This window comes from Equus caballus, chromosome 2 (genome assembly GCF_041296265.1).
Source record: "Equus caballus isolate H_3958 breed thoroughbred chromosome 2, TB-T2T, whole genome shotgun sequence".
NCBI lineage: Eukaryota > Metazoa > Chordata > Mammalia > Perissodactyla > Equidae > Equus > Equus caballus.
In genome coordinates, this window is record NC_091685.1 from 109,133,068 (window position 1) to 109,153,406 (window position 20,339).

General features: G+C 41.4%; 1 protein-coding gene across 2 annotated transcripts in view; it reads right to left on the reverse strand.

Moving 5' to 3' along the window:
- The window catches only part of FAT4 (FAT atypical cadherin 4), a 157,174-nt gene extending 150,369 nt beyond the window's left edge, over positions 1-6,805 (reverse strand). The window contains exons 1-2 of one of the 2 annotated variants that reach the window (XM_070259475.1): positions 3,836-6,477; positions 1,170-1,732 (exon numbers count right to left, since the gene is read on the reverse strand). In XM_070259475.1, coding sequence (XP_070115576.1) covers positions 1,170-1,732; positions 3,836-6,344 — 3,072 coding nt within the window. In that variant the 5' untranslated portion in view covers positions 6,345-6,477. Of the gene's footprint in view, positions 1-1,169 lie in introns of both variants that reach the window. The other variant, XM_070259465.1, reaches the window with a different exon arrangement.
- Between the last annotated feature and the right edge of the window lie 13,534 nt (positions 6,806-20,339).

Genomic DNA, 20,339 nt, shown 5'->3' on the forward strand with positions numbered 1-20,339 from the left:
CTAGGCCATGAATTTGCTGTTCCATCCACAGAACAGACATAGTTAGCCATTACGGAAAAAAACAAAATCACAGGGGATTCTGAGAGATAATAATAGCAAATGAACATTTTAAATGAAGGAAACCCTTCACCTCCCCAAAAAAGAAAAGAAAGCAAGAAAACAAACACACGAGCCTCAACTTCACTAGCATGTGGTATCTGGGTTAATGCCAAGTATCACAAACCACATTTGATATTTTGTGTTTTTGGCTGAGTGACGCTAGAATATCTTTGAAGGGAGCAGGGAGAGAGAGAAAGAAGACAGCAAATGAGAGCTTTCCAGAGTATAGCTATATTATTTCTAGTTGATTATCAAAACAACTTTGGAGGTAGTTCAATTAAAAAACAAATCAATGATACACGGAAGTACAAGCCTAAGGAAGGTCAAGCTTGGAATTCTTTTGGCTTATACTGTGAAACAAGAATTTCTTACCCACCAGCAGACAGAAGAACATGTACCTATACCATGGCATTGAACAACACGGTTTTGTCTCAAGAAACAGCTTCTAATGTCTGATCATTCACAGCACATTGCATGCTTTATGGTTCAAGAGGGAAGAGAAAGGATTACCCCAAGTCAGAAGATAGTGCCTAAAATGTGAAGGCAGATGAAATCAGGAATCTCCCCAAACTTGGCTCAGCACATTAAAATTAGTCACTGCCTATACAGAAACTGCCAAGACTGCTGAGGATGTGAAAGATAATACCGCCCTGATGTAAACTGTCAGTCCATCCTCCACTGCCACTCCCCCTAGAAGTCCGAAACTGCCCATCCTCCAGCAGACTTCCTTACGGAGGGGTGTTTAGTTTAGTGTGGTGATTTAGCTTAGATACATGGATTTCTGTTTTGCACTTCTGAAATGACTAAAGATTTCTCCCTGGCCTTCCACGTGATTGCTATGAGGTGAAATACAAAGTAAAAACTGCTCATTGTTTGGTTTTGACCAGGATTAAAACTAAATTGCATGTATTTCTTGTTAGTCTTTGTGATAGTACACTTTTATATGCTCCTGTGAATAAAATGAACAATAAACAACAAGGGTAAATAGTTATAGAACGTAAATATAAAGAGAATGCTCTTTCTAAAAACCACATCAACAAATAATTCATAAACGACTACAAAATCATTACCTCTGCTCTCTGTGTTCTGGGGAATGCAGTTGATTTCTCTATGGCATAAACATCCACCAGGTAAAGACATGCTCCTTGCTCCCGGTCCAGAATGGCTGCCGTCTGAATTATGCCCGTTTGTCGTCCAATAGTAAAGAGGCGTCCAACAGTTTTTTCTTCACAACGAACTGAAACAATATAATACTCCACTGGGGCTTCTGATCCCCTGGGGCTAGCTGCTTCTATGGATATTACATTGGTACCAATGGGTTCTCCTTCCTTCAAAATAGTTATATATTTGGGTTGAGTAAAAACAGGTCCATCAAGGCCCTGAAGAATGACGGTCAATTCAGTGGTTGACTTCCTCCTTTCCGGGCCAAGGTCTGTCGCTGAAACTATGAGATTATAAATGAGCTGAGAAGGCACCAGTGCTGAAGCAACTCTCAAGTCTCCACTGTAACGGTCCACAATGAAGGTGTCTGTGTCACCATTGATGATCTCATACTCCACCTCGCCATTAGCACCTTCGTCTGGGTCGGCAGCCATAATTGTTGTCAGAACAGAACCAATCACAGCTGAAGGGTCTGCAGCAAGAGCATTTTGTGATATAAACATTGGGACATTGTCATTGAGATCTGTAACCAAAATGGTCACGTTTTTCAAAGCATACCGTCTAGTTTCTATAGGCACTGCTTGATCATTGGCTTTTACAGTTAACTCAAAGAGATTAGCAAACTCTCGATCAATTTCAGCGTTAGTATATATAGTGCCTTTGACTTCATCTATGCCAAAGTGGTTGCCCCTTGGCATCTGTTGAACGATTGTATAGGATAGTTGCCCATTAATGTCTGCATCAGGGTCACGTGCAGTCACTGAAATGACAGATGTTCCAATGGGAATGTTCTCAACAATAGACTTGAAAATATCCCCAGGAGGAAAGCTAGGAGGATTGTCATTGAAGTCCCTCACATGTATAACCACTGACATCGTAGATGAACGAGGAGGCCTTCCTTGGTCTTTTGCTGTTATATTTAATTTGTACAAAGACTGTGTCTCAAAGTCCAGTTTTTTGGCAAGAAAAATACTCCCAGTGTTTGGGCTAATGCTAAAAGTTCCGTGGTTGTTAGTCCCAGTAATACTGTAATGTAAATCAGCATTGTCACCAGAATCTGAATCAGTTGCAGTAACAGAAGACACGAGTTCACCAATTCTCATGTTTTCCAAAACATCAACAAATAGTGTTGATTTAGGGAAAGAAGGGGTATTGTCATTTTCATCTAAAATATCAATATTTAAGGTACAGGTTGAATTGAGGGAGGTTGCCCCTGAATCCACTGCTTGAATTACAAGGGAATAGGCAGGTGTTGCTTCATAGTCTAATTTGCCAATTAGTGTCACCTGACCAGAGGTACTGTCTATAGCAAATTGTCTTTCTTCATTTCCTTTTATTACGTAATAATGAATAAGTCCATTATTACCTTCATCGACATCTGAGGCAGATACTCTCAAAACTTGTGTCAGGTTGGCTGCTGACTCTGATATTGTAGCTTGGTAAAAGTCTTTTAAAAATTTGGGAGCATTATCGTTTATATCCTTCATATAAACATGTACTGTGGCCTGATCCTTGAGAGGCTGAGGGAGCCCCTGATCTGTAGCAATGACTGTAAAGCTAAACACTGCAGTCCCTCTCTGCCTCATAAGGGACTCCCTGTCAAACTGGCGAGTGTTTGTAATTTCCCCACTGATAGCATGCAACTCAAAATCGGGCTGCACCATTTCAAAAGAATACCTTACTTCTCCATTTGGCCCAAAGTCTTTATCTAGAGCACTTACTTTGCCAACAGATGACCCAGCTCTCTGCTCCTCTTCAAAGTAAAATGTGTAATTGGTACTGTTAAAAAGAGGTCTGTTATCATTTACATCTTCTAAAATTATAGTAACATTCACAGTAGCACTAAGGGGTTCCACTGCTCTGTCAGAAGCAATTACCAGTAAAACATATCTGTCTTGAAGTTCACGATCCAGTTCACTTTTTATATACAACTGACCATCTGGGAATATGCCAAAAGCATCCCCTGTATTTCCTTCAGCAATGCTGTATGCAATTTCACCATTTGCTCCTGAATCCTTATCAAAAGCTTGCACTTTAAAAAATCGAGAATTCACAGGTTCTGACTCAGAAAGGGTGACCTCATAAGAAAGTTGGTCAAACACTGGTGGGTTGTCATTTACATCATGGACATAAACTGTTAAGATGAAACTAGAGGAGAGCTGTGGAACACCCATGTCAGATGCCAAGATCTCTATCTGGTAGGAACCAGCATGAACATCCAGGGGCCCTAGCAGACTAATATTACCATTCTTTTCATTGATAGTAAACAGGTTCTTGGGATTTTGCTTCAAGCTATAGAGTACCATGCCATTGACACCTTCATCAGGGTCCACAGCTTTGGCCTGGAAAATGCTGTGACCTGTCTGCCAATTCTCCACCACATTCACACTCTCTACCGCCTGAAGGAAATGGGGAGAGTTGTCATTCAAATCCTTAACTGTTATGTTAACCATAGTGTCTCCAGTCACTGTGCCCCCACTGGCAACTACTTTCAGCTGATAAAACGATTGCTCTTCTCTGTCAATCACACTTGCTGTGGTAAGCTGCCCAGTGACCTGGTTGATAGCAAACATACCTTTCTGATCCCCAGTAGTAATGAGATAACTGATGTTGGAATTGAGATCCATGGTGGATGCAGACACACTACCCACATGATATCCCAGAGCCACATTCTCAAAGACCACGAAGCTGTAGGCAGCCTGGCTGAATACAGGTGGGTTGTCTTGAGTGTCCAATACAGTGATGGTTACTATTGCCTGGTTGGGAGACTGTAAATTGCCACCATCAGTAGCGACAATTTGCAATTGGTAAGCTGTTTTCTCTTCTCTGTCTAGGGCCATTCTTGTAGAAATAACCCCACTCTGAGCATTGACCTGAAACCGAGACCTGTCCCCAGCTGATATACTATATCTGACAGTTCCATTGAGACCCAAGTCTGGGTCAGTAGCAGACACTGTGGTGATGTAGCTGCCTCCAGGCTCATTCTCCTGAATATGAGCAAAGTATTGGACTGGGTAGAACACAGGGCTGTTGTCATTCACATCCAAGAGACTCACATTGATGCGAGCTATTGAAGACTGGGGAGGGGAGCCTAGATCTGTGGCCAGAACCAACAGGGAGTAGAAACCTTGCTCCTCTCTGTCCAAGGAGGAGATAGTACTCAACCTCCCAGACACAGAATCCAGACGGAAGGACCTCTGGTCAGTCTCAGCCTCTTGTAAGGAGAAGCGCACTGTGCCATTGTCACCCAGATCCCCATCAGTTGCTCCCAGCACCAATAGTTCCGTCCCTGTTGGGGCATTCTCAACCACAGATACATCGTACCCTTCTGGCTGGCTAAATACTGGCTTTTCATCATTCACATCCAGGAGAGTTACTACAAGCTGGGCATAGGAAACCTTGGGGTGAACCCCCTGGTCCCGAGCGCTGATATTCAGTACAATCTGAGAAGCAAGTTCACGGTCCAAGCCCCCAGCAGCCCCAGTGGTCACCAGGCCGCTATGTTCACTAATATGGAACCAACCTAGTCCATTGCCAGAGACGATGCTGTAACGCAGATTGGCATTGAGACCAGAGTCGCCATCGGTGGCAGACACGCCACTCACATAGCTTCCCGGGGGCGCCTCCTCGCTCAGGTTCACTCTGTACACTTGCTGTGCAAAGACAGGAGGGTGGTCATTGATGTCATTGACGAAAATCACCAGGCTTGCCACAGAAGAGCGCGCCTGGACCGCTGCGGCAGGGGGCGCCCCATAGTTATCAGAGACGGAAACTGTTAGGTTGTAAGAAGGGATGCGCTCGCGATCCAGGGCGCTGGCTACTTTAATGAGGCTCAGATTCGGCACTTTGCTGCTCTGCACCTCAAAGTGGCGCTGCTCATTGCCCCCGAGAATCTGCACGGAGATGTTCCCGTTGGCCGCGGGGGAGTCTGCGTCGGTCACGGTGAGCAGAGCCACCACAGTGCCCACTTGAGCGTTCTCATCCACCGAGGCGTAGCGCGAGGTGGCAGGAAAGTAGCGGAATTTCACCACAGGGTCATTGTCGTTCACGTCCAGCAGCTGAATCAGCGCCTCGGCGCGCCCAGTCAGGGAAGGCACGCCTCTGTCCATAGCCTGCACCGTAAGCGAGTACTGGCGCCGGGCCTCGAAGTCCAGGGGCTCTCGCACCGTGATAAGCCCGGTTTCGGGGTCCATTTGGAAGGGGGTCCCCTCGTCCTGCAGCCGATAGCGGATGTCCGCGTTGGTGCCCTCGTCCGCGTCCGCCGCCGCCACCTGGAGGACGCTGGAGCCCACGGCCGCGTCCTCAGGCACCCCCGCCTGGTAGTGGGAACTGCCAAAAACCGGGGGGTTGTCATTAATGTCTTGCACAGTCACGTTTACCTGAAGGTAGCCCCGCCGCTTAGGCTCGCCCTTGTCCTCCACTTCCACCAATAGCTGGTACTGCGGAGTGACCTCGCGGTCCAGCCCGCCCTTTGACACCAGATGCAGGAACGCGCCCTCGCCGCTCGGGTTCAGGGTGATGTCTAGGCGGAAGCGACCCGCCTCGTTGCCCTGGATGATGCGGTAGGAGCGGTGGTCCACACCATTGGAGCCGATGTCTGAGTCGGTGGCCGTATCCAAGATGACTTGGCGCCCGCTGCTACTGTCCTCCTTGAAAGTGACCACGATCGAGGGGTCTGGGAAGACGGGGGCGTTGTCGTTGAGGTCCCGCACCAGCACTCGCACTTCTGTGGGGTAGGTGGGCGAGCTGGAAAGGACCACCAAGTTGATCACGTCGCTGGGGAGGCTCTCGCGGTCGATGGTGGCGGTGGTGTACAGGGTGCCGGTGCTACTGTTTATGGCAAACAGGGCGTGGCTTTCGCTGAGCCGGTAGGTGAAGCCGGGGCGCGTCTGGATGGTGCCCACCTGCGTGCCGGGAGGTTGCTCCTCCAGCACTTGGAAAACCTGGCGCTGCTCTGCCCCGCTCACCTGGGCCGGCCCCGGGAGCAGTGACAGCAGCCAAAAGATGCGAAAGAGCTGAAATACTGACAGAGTGGGCAGCGGGAGCCACGGGCGGCCAGGAGCCCTGTCTGCTGCCAAGTCCATGGTCCTGGCTCCCTGGAACGGTGTGATAAAGAGAAGGAAGAGGTGAGGCAAAGGGAGTGATAATGACAGGGATTAAGTAGCCCCAGCAAAAATGCAGCCGATGGCTCTGAGAGCCCTGCTATTTCAAAGAACCTCCAGCCCAGCAGAAGCAAGTCGCATCATCCAAAGGCTCCAGGTAGCCATTTGGGCGCGTAGTGCGAGAGAGATGCCGGGACGAAAAGCGGCACGGCATTCCGCGGGACACTCCTGCGCGTTGATGAGTTCCCTGAAAAGTTTCTCAAACCTCCTATATTTTCCCTCTTCACTTTGTTTTTGAATCCAGAGTCTGAGCGTTTTTGCCCGGGTGGAGGATGTGAGTTGGGAGAGGTTGCCTGTATTTAAGGTATATGAGGAATCATTGCAAACAATTGTCTTCAGAAACTTTAGAACTTACCCAAGGCAGAGAAAGTGAAGAGGGAAGAACGAGCGTCTGGAGCGATGTGTGCAACGAACAAATGCGCCCGGAGAAAAGGGCGATGGGGAACCGGGAGATGATCGAATTCCTTTCCCAAAAGCTGGAGACGAGGGATTTCCTCGAGACCCCACTCCTCAAAGAACAAGGCTGCAACGCCCCTCCAACAGGGCTGCAGGAGCGGCCGCTGAGGCCCAGGCGGCGGCGTCTGCGCGCGAGCAGCTCTCGAACTGCGTTCCTGGCGCTCGAGTTGGCGCTAGGGCTCCGGGACCTGGGAGCGCTCAGCTCCGTCCCTTCTCTTCCAGCAGCCGCCGCCGCCGCCCCTGGTGCGGCTTCGAGCCCGTGGTCGGGCGCAGGCAACATCCAGCGCTCCTTGGCATTTTTTTATTTTTTAATTTTTACCTGTGCTGGGGAGCAATGCCGACCCATTATTTGTACATCCAAATCGAGCGCAAGTCCCCCTTTCTTCTTGGCCTCGCAGGGGTCGGGCTGGAGCAGCGCGCGGTCCCCGAGTCCCCTCCCCTCACCATGCCAGGGGGTTCGTTCTCCGGCGGCCCCAGTCAGAAGCCCACTCTCGTGCGCCTCGCCCCTGCCCTGGTTATCTTTGTTTTTATTGTCCCGTGTCAGTTTCACTTTGTAATCCACAAGGCTTTTTGTTTGGGGCGGGGGGTGGTTGGTCCTTCGGTCTCCTTCCCCGCTGGCGGTGGAGGCGGGGAGGTCGGCGCTGGGCGGTGGCGGCGCCCGCGGCAGCTCGGGACTGCGCTGTCAGCGCTCTCCTTCTCGCCTGCCCGGGCTGAGGGTTGTACCGCTGAGGAGCCGGAGCACAGCGAGCCCCTCTCCACCTCCGGCGGGTCCCTCACACTCCCCGCCCCTTCCCTGCTGCACGCGCGCGCGCGCACACACACACACACAGCGCGTCGCAGAAACACAAACAGAGGGGGAGGGAAGACCGCGAGCTGGAGCCAGACTCAGAAACTTTGCTCGCCACTCATTGATCCCCGCACTTTAGTTCGCCCGGACTCCCCCTAGCTCCCGGTCCTGTCACCTACTGCCCCTCCCTCGCCCCGGCCCCATTGGGCCGGAGCTGAAGCAGCCCCGCCTGGAACTCCTACCGCGAGCGCTCGCCGGCGTTTTCGGCCTCCGACTGGCTTCTCGGGATGCTAATCACTTCAGCCTCCCGGAGGACCGGAGGCGGTCGGGTGTGGGAGCCCGGCGAGTCAGAGGCGCTGAGAGGGGGGCTGACTTTTTTCCCTTTTTTTTACTTTTGGTCAAATCTTGGCCGGCGTCAGAGCAATAACAGCAAAAAGCTGCCGCAGAATAGATGGAGGCGGGGTCAGGTTTGCAGATAAATAACTTTAGTGGCGGGGGTTGGGGGAAGACCATTGGGTTGTTATGCTAGTAATAATTCAGGGGTAAGGGGGTCGAGAGAAATGAAAGAAAGGCGGGGGGTGAGGGTCTGTTCGTGCGGGGAGGAAGGATTAAGCAAAGCCTGTCTGGGAATGCACAGCGAGGATTTGCTTTAACCGTTTCCTGCCCCGTCTCTTTCGATGGGAGGGGAGGGAGCTGCTGTACAATGGGATCCGACAGAATCCAAACCCGATCCTCCCATTCCTCCTCTGTCTACAGAGTGAGCTCCCTGCGGTCCAGGGCGAGCTGAACCCTAAACCTGCACCCACTTGCCCCGTCCCCCACCTTCCAGGTGACACCAAGGTCTCGGTACCAGCCGCACTTTGGACTTCCTATAGGAAAAGCCAGGGGAACTTCGTGTTTGTTTTGTTTCCCTTCCCAAATGGATCCCAGGTGCCGGTAGCCAAACCTTGGAGTTTCAACAATAACAATGGTAGCCCTTTGGAAAGATGGAGATCTTTTCCTGTTGCAAAGTTTGGAATTTTGATCTCTGTTGTAGTATTTCCCCCTTGACATTTTGTAGCCAAAGGAATCATGATGAAATTTTGTTTCGTTTTGTTGTGGTTTGGTTTTTGGTCTGGGGAAAGAACAGATATGAGAAAAATAGAAAGAAATAGAAAAAAAATGAAATTTTAAAAATGTCCATGTGCCACGTACTGCACTCCCATTAATTCCCCTGCCATCTACTGTAGCTAGTTTTTGTGGTAGCATGCGTCGCTTCTTTAAAAGAATAAAAAATGTGACTAGGAGTTAGGTCAGTATTCTTTCCCCTTTAAGGGAAACCATTTAGAAAATCAGAATTTAAGCCAAGCAATGCAAATATAGGGCATATGTCATGCATTTCTGCCACGGTGACCCCTCCAAATTTAAAACTTTTCTGAGCACGGAGACGATTCAGCCATGAGTAAATACTGCCCTCTGCTGTTCTCTGACAATCTTACATCTTCGGTCGCCTGATTTCTTACTTAAAATTAAATACAGGGACTAGAAGGATCTGGTTTCAAGGCTAATTCCTCCTTCTTGCCTAGGGATAGTGGCAAAGAAAAAAGATCTGTAGGAATCTCCTGGTGCCTTTCTTTATTTAAGGTAAAAAAAAAAAATGTAAGAGCAATAGGGCCAACAGCAAATTCAAATCCTCTGATGCGGACAGCCTGTAACCCAAAACCCATATATGGAAACCTGAATACTAAAAATGCTATCACCAATCCCTTTGTTTAGGTTAGAACATTCACTTCTACATATTCCTGTACTGCATATAATATACATACAGTGTATATATAATGAGTGAATTGGAAACAGACAAGACAGTTAAGTTTCATTTCTGTATTTTTAGGACTTGAAAACTTTTGAAAGCATTGGAAACCGTTCCTTTAAAACAGAGACATTTTTAAGCCTTTTCTCAAAAATTCATATCTCGATACCATTATTTCAGTGTAATTTAGCCAACAAAGATAAGTAGATTAAAGTGGAACCAAAAATTTTTACGAAACATGCATATGATACGTGATTTTAAGAGAATGTTAGGGTGTTTTTGCTTGTTTGTTGTTGCTGTGTTTTTGCTAATCCTCCACAATTCAGGCATTCAGGTAGGAAGAAGTAGAAAGAAAAGATTTAGATACTTGTAGATCAGGTACTTTTGTTTGTTTGCTTGCCTGTTTGGAGAGCCTGTGGGATAATCTTCATGTTTAGTCTCAATAGTATTAAATCTGCAGCATTTATGAGTGGATTTAATTGGGGGTAACAGGTGAAAATCAGTCATTTTGTGGAATAGGGAGTGTTCATTCTGTATAATATATATTTTTATTATAAAAAACAAGATATGGCAAAATTAAGGAATACAGAAAATGTGCATATATTCAGTACATAAAATAACTTTTTGAATAATTCTTAAAGAGGATGATCAAAAATGATTTAGACAATAGTGTGGTTATTTGAATAAGTGAAACCTTTCCATGATAACTTCTTTAAAGTAACACATTAGTTTATAGGTAAAATCTACACATAAAATTACAATCTACGTATGCATAGGTACCAAACTTACGGTATGATATGGACAATGATTTTAATGAAAGACAAGGAATGAAGCCTTTGTTATATTTTATTTTTTCTCCTTTGGATTTCAAAAATAGTGATAATATGATGCATGATAAAAAAGTAAAGATACCCCTAAAAATGTAAAATGAAAGAAAATAAAGACATGTAGAGATTGTATGCACGAAAAAACAAAGTTTAGTTTATAATTGCTTTTCCACCAAAAGTTTAATTATTTTGAGAAAAAAATTACTGAAAGCTTTCAATAAACATGAAATTAGATGCTTCTAGAAGAGAAGATATTCATCAATTTTAATAGACCATGGGGGAAAATTCTATTTTTATGTCCAAGCGTGAAAGAAACTGGAGAATACAACTCATTTGAATTTTAGAACATACATTAAAACAAATAGCTTTCATAACAATCCGTTATCCTGATCTGTACACATTGCCATCATTACTTCATTAAATGCCTGAAATAATTTTTTTCATGTTTTAGACCCCAGGTGAAGGAAATTAAGTTAGTCATACTCTTCAATTCATGACGCATTAGCAACATTGTTCCAGAAAAAGATTCTCCTGCCTGCCTCCTCTTTGTCTCTTCTCCTTTCCTCTCTCCTCTTATCTTCTTCTTCCTTCTTGCCCTGTGTTTCTCTTCCCCTTCCTTTCCCTTTCTTCCTTCTCCTCATCTCCTTTTTCTTCTTTCTTCCCTTCCAGCTCCTTCTCCTCTCTTCCCTACCCTCCTCTAATCTTTCTACCTTCCCCTCCTCTCCTCCATCCTCCTCTCCCCTCACTTTACTATATTTTGTTCACTTCTGTTTACTCTAATCTACGTTACTCTCTTCTCCTTTCCTTATCATTCTTCACTCCCATTACAGGACTCCCAGAGGTAAACATTCTAATGAGTGAAATGTGTATCTTTTTGTTTCCATGTTTTTGCAAAATATGTATTATTTAGTTGTCCTGTATCTTTACTCCAAGTAAATGGTTTGGGTTATTTGTATATGTGTCTCATCTTGTTTCTTACCTTTTTCACCAAGCACTTTGTCGTTAAGATTCATACATGTTGCCATGTGTACATCTAAATGATCGTTTCTGACTTTTGCCTTTTACTATAAGGTGTGTCTCCGTTAATCTTTCACCTTTCTACTTACAGAGTTAGAGTCATCCAGTTTGCCTCCACCTTCCTCACATCACGGATTAGTCTGCGATGAACATCCTTGTAATTATCACCATGTGGAAGTGAATATCTTTGTGATATATAGTGTCAAAGGAAGAGGCCTCGACTCCATATCCAAAATGAATACCTGACTGCTACACAAGAGAGAGCTGTCTTTGTAGGACGCAGTGTTTCTGAGCAAAGAAGAGAATTGATCTTGGTTAGGCTTGGGGAAGCATGGGGTTTAAGACGGCAAACTTTCAGAAGTGGGACAGGTTAGAGATTGGTTAATTTTTACCCGTGGAATTGAAATTACTAGACTAGCTTTTGCCGATTGACTGAATTTCAGATGTGTCATTAGTGATGTGAATTCAACGTTGATTTGGAATGAGTTTAACACTGGTTCTTGTAACTGGTTCTTGATAACATTGATGCAGGTGGATAGGATTTTTGTCCATTTCTGTATTAATTCTCTTACTCTTATTTCTTTGGTCTGGCTCTGTTGCTTTCCAACTTCTTGTGCTAAATGTTTAATTCAGTATTTTAGATTTCCTTATTTCCTGATAAATTTATTTAAAGCTGTAAATATCCCTCAGAGTACTGCATTAGCCTTACTCTACAAACTATTAATTACAAAATATTACACGTAGTGATTTCATTAACATTCACCTTTAAATATTTATCAGTTTATGTTATAGTTTCCTCTGCAGCACAAGATCATTGATTAATGTATAATTACATTTAAAATATGTGTAGACTAATAAACAGCCCTCTCCTTCAGCAAACCCTGCTACCTTTCATGGCCTTCCCTCATACATAGCTCTATAGCCCTTTGTTACTACTTACTCATTGCGTTATATTCAAATTGGATAATCTACGATAGAAAGAAGTCTCCGATTTCTCTCCTCTCTTTTCCTAACAGGCTCTAATCAGTTTTACCCAAAGTAATGCACAGAAATTTTTCTTATTAAGGTTCCACTTGATTACTTCCTTCTCTTTGATTAACTTGACTCATTTTTCTCCCAGGATGCCATCCCGCCTCATGGACCACTACTTTTCAGTCTCAGATGTTTTACTATGTAACACCCGAGGGCTCAAGAGACAAATTGTCCCCTTCTGTTTTCTAAGCGCTCAGTCCCTTGGTGATTTCATCCTGTCTCAAGATTTCAGATAAGTTAATAACACTCAGAAAAGAATATGAACACTGCAGCTCTTGGCTTCAGTGTTCTATCTACATCCATTAAGTTGTTTGTTAATCATGGTATTCAAAATCTTATATACTATTACTTATTTTCTGTTGGCTTCATGCATTGATACTAAAAGAAGCATATTAAATCTGCATTTATGATTGCAGAGTTAAATCTCCTTATAGTTATGTAGCTATTCTTGTTTTGTATTTTAAGGCATTCTTATATATATATATATATATATAAAAATAATAAATACACATAATTTTTATATATTCCTTGTGAATGAAACCTTTTCTAATTGAGATGTGACTGCCTTTATCCCAAATAATGTACTCATCCTTAAAGTATACTTGTGTCTGATACATGCACAGGTAACCAGCATTCTTTGGTATTATCATGATTGATTTTTTTCTATCTTTTCATTTCATATTCTCTGTATCCTAATGTTTTAAAAGTGTCCTTTTGACCCTGCATTATATTTGAAAACGTTCACTGGTTTTTATCAACATTCTAATGATCATTGTCTCTTAACTGGAGTTTTAGTCTATTTACATGTGATATAACTACTCATATTTCTGTTTGTATCTCCTATCTGATTTTGTTTTGCTATTTTTCTCTAGTTTTCTGTTTTTGTTTACTTCTATGATTCTTACCTTATTTTTAATTAATTAGATATTTCTTTTACTTTCTTCTACTACTTTGGAAGATATATGCTCTGTTTCAACTATTTTAGTTTTACCTCCAAAAATTACAAAATACATCCTTCTCAAAGTCTAAAATAATTGAATACCTTAAGGAAAAAGGAGGCTTATTCTTGAACAATACATTTTAAATACATTCATTTACTTCCCAACTTACATCTTTTTTTATTTTTTTAAAGATTGGCACCTGAGCTAACAACTGTTGCCAATCTTCCTTTTTGATTTTTTTTCTGCTTCTTCTCCCCAAATCCCCCCAGTACATAGTTGTATATTTTAGTTGTGAGTCCTTCTAGTTGTGGCATGTGGGACACCGCCTCAGCATGGGCTGATGAGCAGTGTCATGTCTGCAGCCAGGATCTGAACCAGCGAAACCCTGGGCCAGTGAAGCAGAGCGCACGAACTTAACCACTTGACCACAGGGCCAGCCCCCCAACTTACATCTTAATTTGGTGTTGCTTGTTAATACTTGATTTTATTTTAACCTTGCATAGCATTTTTATTTTTAAAAAGGCAATAATTTATTTCACACAATTTTTGCTTTTCAATGTTTCTTCTATCACATACTTTCTATCCTGGACCACTCACATTCTACCTGAAATATATCTTTTGGAATTTCCTTTAGAATAGCAGCTGCTGGTAGAAACATTTTATAGCACACCTGTTCTTGAAAGACTTTTTCTTTAAGAGAAAAATTTTAAATTCAAAGCTATTTTAGAATCATTTAGACCTAGATTTTTTCTTTGTCATATGCCATTCTAGTGGAAACATGAAAAAAGGAAAAATGAAGCAATAAATTAGGGTATTTCTAATGCTATACATTGATAGTTCAATTCACGTGAATTTTTTTTTCTCAGAATCATCACTATCCATATTTGTCAGCACAGTTTAATTACACAGAAGTTTAGCTTTTGTTTTGCCATCCAATTCTTATTTCTAAATTTTTATCTCTTGCTCAAGACAGTCTGTCACTTTTCACCAACTGTTGTTAAAATCACTCTTTATTTTTGGTGTTTTGCAGTTTTACTTTGATATGTGTGTGTCAGTGTAAAGGCTTTTGTATCTTGCTTGGAAATGAAATTCTTCATGATGCAAATCATTCTTTCATTATTTCTGGAAAATGTTCAGCCATTAGATTTGGAAATACCACTCCTGGTTTTCTTCTTCTTGCTTTTCCTTCTGGAACTCAACTTAGACATATATTAGAACTTCTTATGATATCTTCCATGTGTCTTAATATCACTGTAATATTTTCCTTTTTACTTTCTGTATACTTTATTCTGAATAAATTTTTCTGACTTTCTTCCAGTTCGCTAATTCTCTCTTCGGCTGTTTCTAACCTACTTCTGAAATCATCCATTTAATTTTCAGCTTAATTACTGAATTCTTATAACTTAACATCCTGCTATGTTTTGTAGTTTACTATCCCCTGCAGATATTTGCAAGCTTGTTTTCCATTTCTTTGAAAATGTTGAACATAGTTTTGATGTTGTTTCAAATATGTGTCTGACAATTCCAATTTCAGAAATATTTAATTATCTGTTTCTGCCTTGATTTTTTTGATGATATTGGCTCATATTAACTTGTTTCCTTGTGTGATTAGTTATGTTTGAATATGAACTGGTCATTTTCATTGGCAAATTATTTGTGATGTTCCTTAAGGCTTAGGATAGGTGAGCTCCTATAAAGAAGATCTGATTATTCTTCCTTTGGGTGCTTGTGAGTTACCATTAGTCTGAAAATACTGCTGTTTTCATTGATGATAAATGTCAAGAATGAAAAAGCAACAATATTTTGTGAATCACTAAGTAATGCTGCCAAGTAAACCATAAGAAATGCTGTATCATCACTTTGGATTTTTATTTAAAGAGTTCTTTTAGACTCACTTAGATTGTTGTTAAGTGTCATTCATCTCTATGTATCAAAAGCAAACAACAAGCAAAATAAATTTGGGGCCATCCCAGTGGCACAGTGGTTATGTTCGCATGTTCCACTTCTTGGCGGCCTAGGGTTCCCTGGTTCGGATCTTAGATGAGGACATGGTACTGCTTGGCAAAAAGCCATGCTGTGGTAGACGTCCCATGTATAAAGTAGAGGAAGATTGGCATGGATGTTAGCTCAGGGCCAGTCTTCCTTGGCAAAAAGAGGAGGATTGGCAGCAGTTACTAAGGGCTAACCCTCCTCAAAATAAATAAATAAATAAATAAATTCAACAAGGTACTCTTAGATCTTTTTCACATTGAAAATCCAGCTCCAAGTGGTATAGCATTTATTGAAAAAGTGCTCCTTTATTATCTCTTTCATTTTTTTTTCTGACATACTGACTGCATTTTTTTTTTTTTTTTGAGGAATATTAGCCCTGAGCTAACATCCATTGCCAATCCTCCTCTTTTTTGCTGAGGAAGACTGACCCTGAGCTAACAACCATGCCCATCTTCCTCTACTTTATACGTGGGACACCTACCACAGCATGGCTTTGCCAGGCAGTGCCATGTCCTCATCCAGGATCCAAACTGGCGAATCCCAGGTGGCAGAAGCAGAACATGTGAACTTAACCACTGTGACACCAGGCCAGCCCCAGACACTGCATGTTTAACGTTCATGTACGGTCAACCAATGATTAAGTCACAACTGCTGCTGGGCCTTTAGCAAATATAATACACAACCTGACTGATAAATCTTAAAATGGGATCCCCCCCCCCCAGAAAATTGAGTCTTAGAACAATGAAATATGGTGAATTCACAACTTGAGGGACTTTTCTGCACCATCTCAATGGTATGATTTTTAAGAGCTGCCTTGTGGCTCCACATTCTTAGGGATAGGTTTCCCCTTCTCCACCTCTCAGTCTAATCAGTACCGAGGCAACTTTATTTTCAGGCTTTTGGAGAAGAGGGTGTGACTGGGTAAATGTATCTAGTCATCTTAACAGGAGACTTGGGATTTGGGGGCTCCAGGTTTGAGAGAAGTTTCCTATTGGATTCCACACCTTTGGGGAAGCCTGGGCTTTTTCTCTTCACTCTCACACCCTACTACACCTTAAAAGCCAAAGCTCATATTTATGAAGTTTGGCAAATGTCCTCAGGGCAAAAGCTACTTCAATGTCGAGTTTACCCTTATGGTTTCTCATCTTTTCCTAGACTTCATATGGTAATCCTAATTATCACATTATGTCAGCTCTTTGATCTTTTAAGAAAATATTTTAGAATTTAGTAATTTAGTGGTTTTTAGTGCTGAGTAATAGACTGCCATATTACCAGCATAGTAAGTCTATCTCCATTATTTCTTCAAATATTTTTCTCTTTCCATTTTTTTTCTCCTCCTTTGCGAAATTTCGTTATTTGGTACTTATCGGTAAGCCAGGTCTCTTTAGCTTTTCTTATTGTCTTCTGGGAAAATTTCTCAATCTGATGTTCCAACTCATTATTTCACCCTTCAGGTCTATCCAATCTATCACTGATTAATCTTTTGTTCTCTTTATACTAACTCATGCTTTTTCATATCTAATATTTCTACTTCATTCATTTTTAAATGAATTTTAATTCTTGTTTTGTATTGACAATATCTATCTATCACTCAATCATCTATCTTTAACACACTTATTTTTGACTGGTTTGATCTGTTAAAGTTCCTTCCTTATTGTGGCTTACGTTGTCTAGTTTGTCTTTCTCTTAAATATTGCTTTCCTTATGTGTTTAGTTATTTTGGCTCGTGAGCTGTTTTTCTAGTGGGTGTCGGCTGTGCTGGTAATGTGTGCTGAGGAGGGATCAAAGGCCAGGCCTGTCTGTGAGTTTAGACCAAAATTTTTCTGTAAAAGCCAAGATAGTAAATATTTTAGGTTTTGAGGGCCAGACGGTCTCTGTCACACTACTTAACCTTGCCCTTGTAATGTGACAGCAGCTATAGATAATATGTAAATTATTTGATATGGCTGTGTTCCGATAAAACTTTATTTACAAAAATAGGAAGCAGGCCCAAGTTGGCCTGCAGGCTGCATTTGCTGACCTCTGTTTTAGAGCGTAAGAGATAGGCCTTGTACTGAAAACTCTACCAGGTGACCACTGTTGATCATTCCCATTTGTAATCTTTCTTTTTTTACATATATGTGTATAAATATAAAGTCAATATTTTGAACATGATTCAAAGTTTCTATGTCTGTTTTACATCAACTGTATTTTTTTCTTTTACCTTTTGACCTTTTGTAATCTCAAATTTTAAACTATGAGGTGTACTATGATTGTGAAGTGACAATCTCCCTTGTAATTGTAATCCACGAAAAAATTATAATCCACAGCCCTGGGGATTTTTAGAGAGTAGGATGAGATATTTGATGCCTAAGGGCAACTGGTTAGTCAGTTGGCACTTACTTCATGAGGACACTGATGTCTTGGCTGCTGTTGCTGATCTCTGTAGAGAAACTGGCAATAATTGCCTCAAGGCAGCCCTGGGTAGAAGCAAAAGCTATTTTTTCTAAACTTTCATCCTTTCTAGTCTTTTATAAAAATTTTCTAGTCTTTATTATTTGATACTTAACTTTCTCCTTCCATTTCCATATCTCCTTTCTATATTATATATATATATATGTATGTTTACCCATTTTTTTCTGGCCAGTGTTCAATTTCCAAAGATTAGGTGGAACCACTAGTGTATGTGAATAAATCTGAAACTACACGATGGAAACTAAAGTCATATTTTTTAACATCACACTTATGGGAGAAACAAAATGAAGGGTTAGGTTTAAAATCCTTCATAATATAGTGCATGTGAGTATGTGAGTAAACCCACTGGAATGGAAATTGCTTATACTAAATGTGAGACTAGGTTTCTGAATATTGTGGCATTTGCCACAAACTAGCAATTACCTACCATAATTTGGAGAAACTGCTCAGTCCAGCAACTGTTTGTGACAATCTACCCTTTTGTTGAAATATATATGTCAAGAGTTCGTCATATTTTAATCTTTATTAGTAATAAGTGTCCAATTTACCTCAAACTAAAAATATATTAATAAGGGTAATAGTCAAAGACTGCATTAACATTAAAATGAATCTGACATTGAATTTCATGCTAGAATATAAAGAGAAAAAAGAAAATAGATGCCTTTAATTTATATGTAATATATCTATTTGTCATGTCAGGAAGCGTTAAATAGAATGATCTGATATTCTGTCTAGGTTTACTAGACTTTTAACATATGAAGCATTTTGAAAATGCAGAACAATTTGAACTGTAACTTCCATCATCAACAGGCGAGTGAAGAATTAGGAGAATCCTACCACAAGAGTGGATTGTAAGAACACAAATAACCTTGACCCACAACTGACATTTTATCATATCTTCTCTTTTAAATTTATTTGAGATAATGGAGTACAGGCTACTATGAGACTATCTTATTTTGTATTATTGCTTAATGGGCATTCCTTTGCTATTATAATTTTATATAAATATTATTTTATTAGCTGAATAATATGTTGTCTTATGAATAGGCCAAAAATTATTAACAGTTTCTTTAATGTTAATATTCAGACTTTTTCTAGTTTACTTTGCTCTTAAAATTCATGCTTTGATAATCATCATTCATTCATCCAACAAAATTTATTGAAAACTAACTGAGTCAGGTACTTTAAAAGCTACAGAAGATACAGTGGTGTTTAAAATAGACATAGTTTCTGCCATGTTTAGCCAAATTATAGAAATTTAAAAAGAATTTAAATTTTTAATGACCCTTATTATTATTACCAAGTTGCTTTCCAGAAATGATGCACCAATTTATAATCGAAACCAAGGTGTGTCAGAGCTCTCCTCCCAGCAAAACAGAGAAACAAATGCATTTGAATATAGCACTTCTTAAATCCTGGCCCTAAGGGGGATTAAAGAGGTACCTTCTTTTAACATGTATTTCTACTACATTTGTCACATATTAGCTATTTGTTTTCCTTTTTTTAAAAGAAATCATTCATGTTCATTGCTAATTTAATCAATTGACGTCTCAGATGTTGTTTTCGGTGTTGCTGCTATTGTTGTTAAAACTATTTGTCTTCCTCTCTGAACACCTACCTTTCTTTTAAATTTGTAATTCTTTCTGTTGTCTAGAGACTAAGTATTCATAAAACTTTATTTCTAGCTTCCTCTTTCTGCTCCTCCTTCTACTACTTTGTCTTAATTAGGATATATTGACTGGCATGATGTCACAGGTGCAGGGAAAATAAATAATTTTGTTTTCTCTGAAACTAGTGTGATAGCTGGAATTCAGATGGTATTCAACAAATGTTTGTTCAATTTCATCCTACATAGGATGCTTAAAACTAAGAATAAAGGGGGCCAGCCTGGTGGCTAAGTGGTTAAATTTCCATGTGTTCCTCTTTGGTGGCCTGAGTTCTCAGGTTCGGATCCTGGGCGTGGACCTAGTCCACTCATCAGCCATGCTATGGAGGCATCCTGCATACAAAGTAGAGGCAGATTGGCACAGATGTTAGCTCAGGGCAATTCTTCCTCACACACACAAAAAATTTAAAAATGCAGGAATAAATAGTTTGAATGCCACAGTTGAAAATATTATTTTCTAAAATGTGGTAAAAGGTGGTACTCACAGATGATTCCAGGGGCTCAAAAGAGGATATTGAACAGCACTACAAAGGATATTTAATGAGAAACTTAAAAAAAAAATCAAAACACTATGGTGGGTATTGTGGCTTGACGCTTGCCTTCTATTCCTTCCAGCCTACCTCTAGTATGCATTTCTAGAAACTTCAGACACCCTCTCATCCATGGTTCTTCATATAATATTCCTCTATTTAAATGCACAGACATGGAATTTGTTAGCTAAACATATGCAAGAGGCTGTCTTCATTTTGCTTAGCTCTTTCTCTGCCAGCCAGCAAAGCCATGGATGCATATCCACATTGGTGTGCCAGTGTCCAATCTGTGCATGTTGAGAAGCAACAATTGTTCCATTTGCAGCTGCAGGGAATTTCTAACCCCAGATCACAGTTATTTCGGGGGGTTGGTGAAGTTAGTTATTTCAGTGATGACCTCCTATTTCTCTACCTCACTGATTGTGG